This window comes from Pseudorca crassidens, chromosome 2, assembly GCF_039906515.1.
Source record: "Pseudorca crassidens isolate mPseCra1 chromosome 2, mPseCra1.hap1, whole genome shotgun sequence".
Classification (NCBI taxonomy): Eukaryota; Metazoa; Chordata; class Mammalia; order Artiodactyla; family Delphinidae; genus Pseudorca; species Pseudorca crassidens.
The window spans coordinates 149,393,698-149,405,559 of record NC_090297.1 but is presented as its reverse complement, the minus strand read 5'-3'; the positions used below and the strand labels follow the sequence as shown (position 1 = coordinate 149,405,559).

The 11,862-nt window shown below is 46.0% G+C and overlaps 1 protein-coding gene across 1 annotated transcript; it reads left to right on the top strand.

Moving 5' to 3' along the window:
- Window positions 1-389: 389 nt before the first annotated feature.
- On the top strand, window positions 390-11,356 carry IL19 (interleukin 19). Its single transcript, XM_067714891.1, has 6 exons — window positions 390-755; window positions 4,415-4,561; window positions 4,714-4,779; window positions 7,386-7,538; window positions 8,451-8,525; window positions 10,853-11,356. Exons 2-6 carry the CDS (start codon window positions 4,418-4,420, stop codon window positions 10,946-10,948), a joined length of 534 nt encoding a protein of 177 aa, XP_067570992.1. The 5' UTR covers window positions 390-755; window positions 4,415-4,417; the 3' UTR covers window positions 10,949-11,356.
- The last annotated feature ends 506 nt before the right edge of the window (window positions 11,357-11,862 follow it).

Sequence of the window (11,862 nt, the reverse complement as noted above, 5' to 3'; positions counted from 1 at the left end):
TGACTCCCAGTCTCATTTTCTCTCTCTGCATTAGTTGAGAATGAAAGGGCTGTCCAAGGGACAAGATGGAGAGGAAAGAGATGATGTCCAAAGATATCCTTGCATTTCTGAGAACGAAAGAAAAAAAACTTCCCTATGAAGTTAAACAAAATAATGCATGTAAAGCATTTAAGCTATTGCCTGGCACATGTTAGGTGCTGAGTAGCTCAGGCAGATGGAGCGTGCAGGGGCTGGGGCACCCGCAGTCTCAGGGCTGGCTGCGTAGGGCGTGGCTGTCAGAAGAGTGCTTCCCTGATTTTGCCTGCAGGGTACGACTGGCGACATCTCACAGCTCTCAGGAAAGTGACCTACTTGGGTTTTTCTGTATGGACACAGGATTACAAGAAATTCTCATTTGCATAGAGATGGGGAGTTTATTTTTACTAGAAGCTGCATGTCAAGACTGAGAAGAAAGAGGTATTTCTTAATAATCATTAATCAACTGTATCTGAAAAGAAAAAGAAATCAATTCAGGAAATGAGATGCTAAGGAAATGAGGGGGAAAACAATCTCCCCCTACATGGACCCACCCAGTGAGCCTTGACAGCATTTCCTTGTATCCACCTGCATAAAAGTGACCAGCCCTCTACAAGTGGCAAGGAACACAAAGAGCGGAGACACAGGAGAAGCCCAGGAGCACCCCGTGAGAGGTCGTCCTTCCTCAGAGGATTTGTTCATCAACCATCCCAGCCCTCGTCCTTTACAGCTGCAGAGAGGTGATCTGCTGTCACTGTGGGTGGCCTATTATATCCCAAGTGCTGGGCATTTTGTAGAATGGGGAGGGGTATTCTGTATAAAGGCTGAACTTTCCAGTACCTTATTTTCAATAAGAAACAGGGAGAGTGGGAAAGGAGGAAGGAAGAAAGGGAAGGGGAAGGAATCTATTTTTTTTAGAAATATGATGATTTTATTTTTTATTTTATTTTATTTTTTAAATTTTATTGACGTATAGTTGATTTACAATGTTGTGTTAATTTCTGCTGTACAGCAAAGTGATTCATTTATACATATTCTTTTTCACATGCTTTTCCATTATGATTTATCACAGTATATTGAATATGGTTCCCTGTGCTATACAGTAGGGACTTGTTGTTTATCCATCCTATATATAAGTTTGCATTTGCTAGTCCCAAACTCCCAGTCCTTCCCTCCTCTCTCCCCATCCCCCTTGGCAATCACAAGTCAATTCTCTATGTCTGTGAGTCTGTTTCTCTTTCGTGGATATGTTCAATTGTGTCATATTTTAGATTCCACATGTAAGTGATATCGTATGGTATTTGTCTTTCTCTTTCTGACTTACTTCACTAAGTATGATAATCTCTAGGTGAAAGCATGTTACTGCAAATGGCATAATTTCATTCTTGTTTATGGCTGAGTAATATTCCACTGTATATATGTACCACATCTTCTTTATCCATTCATCTGTTGATGGACGTTTAGGTTGCTTCCATGTCTTGGCTATTGTGAATAGTGCTGCTATGAACATAGGGGTGCATGTATCTTTTTGAATTATAGTTTCCTCTGGATATATGCCCAGGAGTGGGATTGCTGGATCATATGGCAACTCTATTTTTAGTTTTTTGAGGAACCTCCTGTTTTCCATAGCTGCTGCACCAATTTACATTCCCATCAACAGTGTTGGAGGGTTCAAGGGAAAGGAATCTAGCATTTACTACAAACTTTTTGTTCTAGGAACTGTGCTGGGCACTTTAGAATATGTGTATTTTTAATCCTTTGGAGTATTAAATATCTTTTTAAACATAAGGAACACCACTGGTTCAGTGGGATCCGATCAGAAATGTGTTCTTTTTTGTCTGCTGTAAGGAAATCTGATGGATCTCCAGTTGCGATCCCAGGAGGAACAGACATGTAGGTGGGGGTGGTGCAGTGGTAAGGGGAACAGGCCACCTGCCTTCACATCCTGGCTCTGCCACTTGTTGGCCATGTACCTTGGGCAGGTTTCTCCACCTTGCTAAGTGTCAGTTCCCTCTTTGGTAAAATGGGGATAGAAACAGAACCTGCCACATAGGATGGTTGTGAGTATTAAATAAGATAATTGTGGAAAATACTTGGCATGGCACTACAGGCACGTGGCACGTATGATAAACGTTAGCTACTACTGTTACCTGAATCAGCCGAGATGTCTGGAATCGCCTCACCAAACTAAGGGGGACCTCTTTTTTCTCCACATCTTTCTCCTCTGATGCTCCCAGCAGGGGATGAACCGGCAATGCCCCACTGCTTCTGAGAGTTGTCAGAAGAAAAACTGTGCCCCCTTTTAGTCACTTGGCTCTCTAGAAGCACCTTATTTGCCTTTCGAGGGGATAGAGCTCTGGGGGACTCTATAGTCTCGCCTGTCAATGGGGTCTATTTTTCTGTTTTGTCAGAAAGAGGTTGGAAAAAGAGAAATCAAGTTCTTTAACATAATGCCTGCTCTACAGTGAGGTCTCAACCTACACCTATCCCTCACTGAGAGTGATGCTGAGTTAAGGAGAGAGAAGGAGAAATGGTTTTCTAAGCAGAGTTTGCTGTTTCTCAGAGAAGAGCCTGGGATTCCCAACGATGATCGGGGTGGGGAGAGGGGAGCGGGGACAGGTATGGCTCATGCTCTCACACGTGTGTGCCTAGAGCAGCTCTAAGTATAGTTAGGAGCGGGGGCGTCCACAGCCCCCTCAGCTGGCTTCTTATGCGTGCTGCCTCCCTCTCTTCCACTGCTGCACCCACTACGCTTATGCAACACACACCTGGCTGGGAATGAGTGCTCAGTCTGCACGTGGAGGAGGCTGGGCAGAGGCTGGTCTATTCCCATGGGTTGCCCTCTGACTTACCTTTAACGCTCAGCTCTGTTTGTGAAACATGCTAGTGCTGGAGAAAGTCGGAGAAGGAGAACTCAGCAGGCTGTGCAGTTATGCTTTGGGCACTTTTCTCAAGGTGTGTTACACGACACTATTGAAAGCCGTCCAATGAAAAGAGGCAGAGAGAAAGGCAGGAGGGGCGTGAGAACTAGAAGAGGCAGCAGGCATCTCAGGTCTGGCCCTGCCTAGAGGCTAGCGAGCTGCAAACCTGTCCCTGGTGCCTGCTGGCTCAGTGTGTGATGGAGGGGAAGCCGCCACCTTGCCATCTGGGGGTCTCTCTCTTCACTGTGGCTAATTAGTTATTAGATGCCCCGCACCTCCCTTTCCCATCTTCTCCAGAAGGTGACATCTTCACAGCTGACTTCAAAGGAATGATTTTAAGCAGATACACAGTAGGGGTTTATAACAAAAGGGTGTCGCCTATTTGGGGGGCAAACATAAAAACCAAATGTGCTTACAGCTCTATTTACAATAGCCAGGACATGGAAGCAACCTAAGTGTCCATCAACAGGTGAATGGATAAAGAAGATGCAGCACATATATACAATGGAATATTACTCAGCCATAAAAAGAAATGAAATTGAGTTATTTGTAGTGAGGTAGATGGACCTGGAGTCTGTCATACAGAGTGAAGTAAGTCAGACAGAGAAAGACAAATACCGTATGCTAACTCATATATATGGAATATATATATATATATATATATATATATATATATATATATAAAGGTCATGAAGAACCTAGGGGCAGGATGGGAATAAAGACGCAGACCTACTAGAGAATGAACTTGACGCGGGGAAGGGGAAGGGGAAGCTGGGACGAAGTGAGAGAGTGGCATGGACATATATACACTACCAAATGTAAAATAGCTAGCTAGTGGGAAGCAGCTGCATGGCACAGGGAGATCAGCTCAGTGATTTGTGACCACCTAGAGGGGTGGGATAGGGAGGGTGGGAGGGAGGGAGATGCAAGAGGGAAGACATATGGGAACATATGTATATGTATAGCTGATTCACTTTGTTATAAAGCAGAAACTAACACACCATTGTAAAGCAATTATACCCCAATAAAGATGTTAAAAAAAAAAAAAAAAGAGAAACAAAATGTGCTTTTATAATTTTTCAGATCTGTTGCCTAACTCCTAGGGCATATTACCAACACTGTTTTTCCTATTTAATTTATCAGAAACAATGCTTCTCACCCCTGTTGAAGAGTGAGCCGTGTTGAGTCATGAGAGTGATTTACACACGAATTTACTCCCTGGGAATTGGGAGAGCGCTGGATCAGCCTCTCTAGGGGTGGAGCGGGGGCAGGGGGGACAGGGAAGGGCTCATTCAATTGATTTTAAAAAAATCCAGAGAAGGAGACACATGCCCCAAGGTCCACAGGCTGAGGTACTGAGTCCTGTTTTCTTGGCTGCCATCTGGCCTGCCCCGTGAGGTCCACAGGGGAACTCAGTTGGGGTCTCTTTCCTTGCTTTTCACTTTTGGCTGGGAAGCTGACTTTATCCCTTCCTGTAGGACATGCAGGCACAGGGTGTTTCTCTCTGCCTCCTGGGTGTGATGCTCTTTCTGTGCTCAGTGCATGCCCGAGGTCTCAGGAGATGTCTGATTTCCATGGACATGCGCCGTATGGAGGAGAGTTTCCGAGGGATCAAAAACGCCATTGTGAGTACGGGTTTGGGGTGAAGGTGTGGGCAGGGGGGCGTGCCTCACTTTACATCTTAACGTGGAGAGCCAGTTCTTTCTCATTACCTTTGTGTCTCTGGAGAATGTGGAGTACTCACTGCTTGTGTCTGTTCTTATGTTTTCCTCCACAGCAAGCTAAGGACACCTTCCAAAATGTCACCATCCTGTCCACATCAGAGACCCTGCACAGCATTAAGGTATTGGCCTGTGTCTGCTCGTTCCTCTATTGTCATTTTTATGGTGAAGTGGCGCAGGGCTGAGGGAGAAATCCTCACCCTGTGCTCTTCTCTTTCCTAACCTCCAGTGAACTCTGATGCTCCGGCTTCTCACATGTGAACTGATGTGTGAGGGCGCACTCGCGTCTCAGCGACCTTGAACCCCATGGGAGGGTGTTCACCCAGGGAGTGATTGGGGTGCCACACGCTCAAATGGGACAGGATGTCTAGGGCTTAGGGTGACTCTGGAAGGTTTCATGGGGAAGTTGAGAAAATGAGCAGTGACTTAAAACCTGAGTAGGCTTGGGGTTAGTGGCTAAAAGAGATGGAAGGGTTTTGGGGAGAATGGGTATGCAAAATCAATGGATACATGTCAGGGGACATAGAGGCAACCAGGGGGAATTCCCTGGCATTCCAGTGGTTAGGACTCTGTGCTTTCACTGTTGAGCACGCAGGCTCAGTCCCTGGTCAGGGAACTGAGATACTGCAAGCCGCGCGGCACGGCCGAAAAAAAATAAGAGACAACCAGGCTCGTGGTGTGAGGGACACGAAGGCAAGTGGAAGAGAATGAAGTGCACAAATACATTGGAGTCATTTTACCAAAAACCTTAAGCCAGGCCAAAATGGAAACTGACTAGCTGAGCCTCGGTCTTCTTTTTTTTTTCTTTTTTGGCTGTGCCGTGCGGCCATAGGGAGTCCCTGCAGGTTTTTGAGCCAAAGACTGTATGGCCACAAAGTCTTTTAGACAGTCTGGTGATGTTCTTTACAACTGCCAGCTTGAGGCACAAAAGCAGGGAGGGGATCAGTCTACTTGTCCAGAGAGAGGTGGTGAGAGTGTGTTACAAAACTGTTGGCTTACGAGGTGATAATTCACTTTACAGAAGGGGTCACTGAGAAGTGCCTTTAAAAGCGAGCTCCTCCAGTCCTTGTAAGCATTCTAGAAAGATCCAGTTCTTTCAGGCATTTATGTGACAGAGTGTAAGGTACATCCACAAAGAGTTACTTTTTCCTTGGGCTTCTCTGCACGAGATAATTCTTCTAGGCAGTATCAGGCCTGATTTATTTATGGTAAACACATGGGTCCACTTCCTAAATACTATTCCAGCCAATGGTATAAGAGACTCAGAGGATATGATAGCTGGAAGGGACCCAAAAGGCCATTTGTTCCCAAACCATCATTTTCAAGTGACCAAATTGACATCTTGGGAGAAAGAATGACTAGTTAGTGGTTGAGCCAGGAATAGACCCCCCAAGTCTCATGCCTCTGTCTCCAGATTCTTTGTCCTCTCAAGGTCTAGAAATAGCTGATGTGGCATAAGGAAAGGGGTCAATGAGGATGCAGGTCTTTGCCGTATTTCTCCCCTCCCCACCCTCTCCCTCCTTGATAAAACAAAGGTTGCAACTTTTTGCCCGGTTGGTTAAGGGAATTAGCAGGAGCAGAGGAAAAGGAGGGTTTTTGTGTTGCAAGGTGAGTTTCCACCTTGCAACACAAAAACCCTCCTTTTCCTCTGCTCGGGCCAACGAGGCTTTGCTGCTTTAATGCTAATGAAGATAAGTGCACCACTGGCTGTAGCCACTTCCCTTCTCAGACTGAGCCACAAATCTCCTGCTCTGGCTCTCAGGGCTGAGTGCAAAGGGCTAGAAGGAAACTCTGCCTGGCCAGCTGCTTTAAACTGTGCCTGGGGAAGTCAGGAGCTTTCCCTTAGGGAGAGCTGCACTCTGCCCGAGGAGGATCTGCCCAGATGTGTGCATTTCGGCAGCTGTCAGTTTCCACTCTTGCACATCTCAGCTCCATCCAAGTGATCCCTGAAGTTTAAAAAGGACAGACTGGGGGCTTCCCTGGTGGCGCAGTGGTTGAGAGTCCGCCTGCCGATGCAGGGGACGCAGGTTCGGGCCCCGGTCCGGGAAGATCCCACATGCCGCGGAGCGGCTGGGCCCGTGAGCCATGGCTGCTGAGCCTGCGCGTCCGGAGCCTGTGCTCCTCAATGGGAGAGGCCACAGCAGTGAGAGGCCCGCGTACTGCTAAAAAAAAAAACCAACAAAAACAGGACAGACTGGAGGAGGGCTGAGCAGGGGGGCCAGGATAAACACAGTGTCATTACACAGGAAGGAATATGTGCCCAGCAGAGGCCTGACATGCAATAGCCATCGAATAAACACATGTTGGTGGCTAGGAGATGTTCCAGAGAGGCAGACTTCAGCACAATGTAAGGAAGTACTTTTCAAGACAGTTACTCAGACATTGGTCCTTTCAAAAGGGAGGTGTCTGATGGGAGCGGTTAAGCCGAAGTTAGGGATGACTTGTTGGAGATGCTGTAGAGAGAATGCTAGTCTCTGACTGGGCTCCATCCCTTGTGAATATATCTCCTGGCCATGTAAAAAGAGGGTAAGAACCGCAATCTCTCCTTGGTGCCTTTGTCATAAGTAGCTTTGGTGTGGTTAAGAGGACCCTCGGAGACCAATATGAATTTAAAAAAATGACTTCTAGTGATCTCACTCCTTCTTGCTCCTACCCAAGCAGGCTGCTTTGATCTCTAAGATAGTAAGAGAAGAGGGCCTCTGGGGCTTTCCCTAATTTGTGTCTGTAGCCCTTAGATGTGTGCTGCGTGACCAAGAACCTCCTGGCATTTTACGTGGACAGGGTGTTCAAGGACCATCAGGAGCTGAGCCCCCAGATCTTGAGAAGAATCAGCAGCATTGCCAACTCTTTCCTCCACATGCAGAAGAGTCTACAGCGATGTGTGAGTCACCAGCAGCATCTGCTTTCCGTCTGCCCCAGGGAGAGCCCAGGACATGCTGGCCCCAGTCAGCGTTCCGAAATGGATCCTGGACTCAATGGAAATTCCCGGCCCTGTCGCCCACGGGGAGAGCTGTTGGGAGCCTCTTCCAGTGGTCCCTCTTTGTCCAGGGCTTCCTCCTCACCAGACCCAGTTTCCTCATGGATAATCTTCCTGTGGTGACCGACTTATATCAAAGCATCTCTTAAGTGATGCCGGGGCTGGCCTGTGAGAGAGGCATACTGAGGATGCCGGGCTTATCACAGGCATACCCCTAGTTTCTTTGTTTCTGGCCCTTTGGGGTTTCCATACCAATTCACCTCTGGGTGGTTCCCTGGTATAGCCTCTCCTAAGGATCACCTATTCATTCACTGGGATCTATTAAAGACAAACCACAGAAACAAAACCCAACCCAAACAAACCGACAAAAACTTAGACCAGGAGAAAACCTGGACTCTGGCCCCATCCCTGCTGAAGATTTCCTTTGTAACTTTGTGGCAAGTTACTTCACCTCTCCGTGCCTTGGGTTCTAAAATTGTTAGAAGAGGTCATGACCCCTATTCCACTTACATTAAGATTCATTTAACCAATTATTTAATTAACTGGCCCAACATATTCATTGAGTGCCTACCTAACGCTGTACTGGGTGGTGACACACAGACTTGGAACCTACTCTCCAGGCCTTTCCAGCCCTGGGGAAGTGCAGGGTGACTCTACACGCAGACCCTACTGCCCCCTTCTGCCTAACCTGGGTTTACTCACCTGACTCTCACCTTGGGAGGAAGGAGAACTATCACTCCTCATGCGGGAGGTGGCAGTGAGAGTGAGCTGGGGTGGAAAGGTCCTCTGATGGGTGCTGTCTCTGCTTGATCACAGCAGGAGCAGAGGTTGTGTCACTGCAGGCAGGAGGCCACCAATGCAACCAGAATCATCCATGACAACTACCATCAGGTAAGGGAAGGGAAGAGGATGGGGAAGATGGAAATGGGATGTCAGAGCCTGATTGGGCAGCCTCCTCTCCATTCAAATTCATTCATTTACTCGCCAGTATTTATTTATTTATCCTAACATCTTTATTGGAGTATAATTGCTTTACAATGGTGTGGTAGCTTCTGCTTTATAACAAAGTGAATCAGCTATACATATACATATGTTCCCATATGTCTTCCCTCTTGCATCTCCCTCCCTCCCACCCTCCCTATCCCACCCCTCTAGGTGGTCACAAAGCACCGAGCTGATCTCCCTGTGCCATGCAGCTGCTTCCCACTAGCTATCTATTTTACATTTGGTAGTGTATATATGTCCATGCCACTCTCTCACTTCGTCCCAGCTTCCCCTTCCCCTTCCCTGTATCCTCAAGTCCATTCTCTAGTAGGTCTGTGTCTTTATTCCCGTCTTGCCCCTAGGTTCTTCACGACCATTTTTTTTTTCTTAGATTCCATATATATGTGTTAGCATACGATATTGGTTTTTCTCTTTCTGACTTACTTCACTCTGTATGACAGACTCTAGGTCCATCCACCTCACTACAAATAACTCAATTTCAGTTCTTTCTATGGCTGAGTAATATTCCATTGTATATATGTGCCACATCTTCTTTACCCATTCATCTGTTGATGGACACTTAGGTTGCTTCCATGTCCTGGCTATTGTAAATAGAGCTGCAATGAACATTGTGGCACATGACTCTTTTTGAATTATGGTTTTCTCAGGGAATATGCCCAGTAGTGGGATTGCTGGGTCGTATGGTAGTTCTATTTTTAGTTTTATAAGGAACCTCCATAATGTTCTACATAGTGACTGTATCAATTTACATTCCCACCAACAGTGCAAGAGGGTTCCCTTTTCTCCACACCCTCTCCAGCATTTATTGTTTGTAGATTTTTTGATGATGGCTCTTCTGACCAGTGTGAGATGATACCTCATTGTAGTTTTGATTTGCATTTCTCTAACGATTAATGATTACTCAGCAGTATTTATTGCGGGTCTGCCCAATTCTGTGTCTGCAAAGAGTGTGTTGGTCTTACCTCATCTGCTGGTTTCCTGGGCTCCCCTTCCCTATCATCCTTCCAGCATTTTCTTATGCCCTCACATATCAGACCTACGTTAAGTTTTGAGGGAAAGCACATACTGTTTAAGATGGGGGTGATAACAGAGGGAGCAAAGATCTCCAGAGAACTGTAAGCTGTTATACATGAAACATGCTACTTTCTGGGTGTCACTGTGGCCAGTAACTGACATCAGCATCCTGTGTGGTGACGAAGAATAGTGCTTCTCGTGTAGGTGCAGATGTTGAATGCACACCTCATGTAGAGGTGGAGTTAGAAGCAGTGTTTCTTATGTGCATCATTTAGAGATTCTGTTAAAATGCAGGTTCTGGCTGGTAGGTCTGTGTTTCAACCACACTCCCAAATTATGACAATGCTTTGAATAACAAGGAGCTGGGGAGTCCATTCAGACCTCTGCTTCTTTGTGGAGAGGCTCCATAGGATAATATAACAATGGCTGAAACGCATATTGCTCTTCCTATGAGCCAGGTATTGTTCTAAGTACACTAAATGTATTAACACACTTATTCCTCACAGCAATGCTATGAGCCATTATCTGCATTTGATAACTTAGGAAAGCAAGGCACAAACAGGTTAAGTAACTTAACTAAGTTTATACTGCAGCTAAATGATGGAGGTAGGGCTCAATCCCATGCCATCTGGCTCCACAGGACATACTTTTGGATCGTACCATCTCCTTCTATTCTGCTGAGGAAGAGCTGGAATAAGTCAGGAGACTTGGGTTCCAGTTCAGCTCTTCTACCGACCGGCTGTGTCACATTGGGTAGGACACATCCTTAGGGGTTTCAGTGCTTTAATTTGTCCAGTGGAAGCACCACCTTCTCCCTCCCCACTGCTGGGCACCTCTGGGATTGAGGCTTTCTGGGAGAACAGAAGCACTAAAGCAAACTGATGTGAACGGGAAAGTAAGCAGAACTGCCGGAGAAGCAAGTTGTTTTTTTCTGGGAAATATAGGAAAAAGAAAAACAGATGGCAAAGAATGAAGACCTTTTCATTTTGTTTATAAGTTGCTGACATGATTTAACTGCTTGTTTGTGGAAAGCAATTTAGGTCACCTATTAAGAAAATAATTTGAGGTCTGTATGCCCTGCAGATATAATGGTTGAATAAAAAGCAAACCTCATGGGGACCAGAACGTGGGGAAAGTGATTTGAAAACTATGACACGGTCTAGAAAGGCAGGTTCTTATGACGATTTCCATGGTTTCAGTTGGAGGTCCGGTCTGCTGCCATTAAGTCTCTGGGAGAGCTGGACGTCTTGCTAGCCTGGATTGACAAGAATCATCAAGGAACTTCTGCTGCCTAAAGACAAGAAATCTAAGTTTGGGGGATGAACAGCCCCTGAGAGGTTTCCAGTGGGAGACAGCCAACTTTGAAGGGGAGGGAGATAGGGAAGGCTCCATTTTTATGCACATTGGGTCTTTTTGAGGAAACCTTCCTGCCCATTTGGAATTCTCTTCTTTGGGGCTGAGGTATTGTAGGGAAAAAATCTTGGTTTGAGCACATCTTACCCTGTAGCTACAAGTCTCACTGGCTCGGCCCAAGCTGTCTGATTCCATCTGAAAGTATCCAAGCAGTCTACTGTCATATTTATATGACATATGTCTGTCAAAAGGTCCTGTGGGCCATCCTGTAGGGAGAGGGTGAGTTTCCCCCTAATTTATTGTGAACTTGTCTATCCAGTGTCTGTGATGTGATCTAAGTGGTATTCTGTAGTGCATATTGTACTGATTGATTTTTTTAATAAACTCTGTTCTTTACCAATGAGTGGAAGTGTCTTCTGATCCAGGGAGAAGGAACCATAAATGGTGACTATTAGAATTAAAAGGGCCTTAAAGAACAGAAACAGATGGGGAAACTGAGACCTAGAGAGGAATAAAAATTTACTCAGAGTCCCAAAGTGAGTTAGTGCCGAGGGTTTCAAACTGGACTCCATCCAGCACACTGTCCTCCACACAATGATCAAGAGGATGAACATAGGGCTTCTGATCATGACTCCTTCTTGCTACCACTCCATTTCTGACCTCCCTTTCTCTGTGTTTCTGTCTTTTCTCTCTGTCTCTCTGTTATTGAAATTGGGTCCCACTGCTCTACAAAATCAATACTCACAAATGTTGATAGAAAGGAAATGTGCCTTCAGTCAGAATGCTGGCAATCTGGGGAGATGGACTCAGCATCCCCCAGAAACCACCTCCAAAGATTCTGCTCGGACGTGAAAGC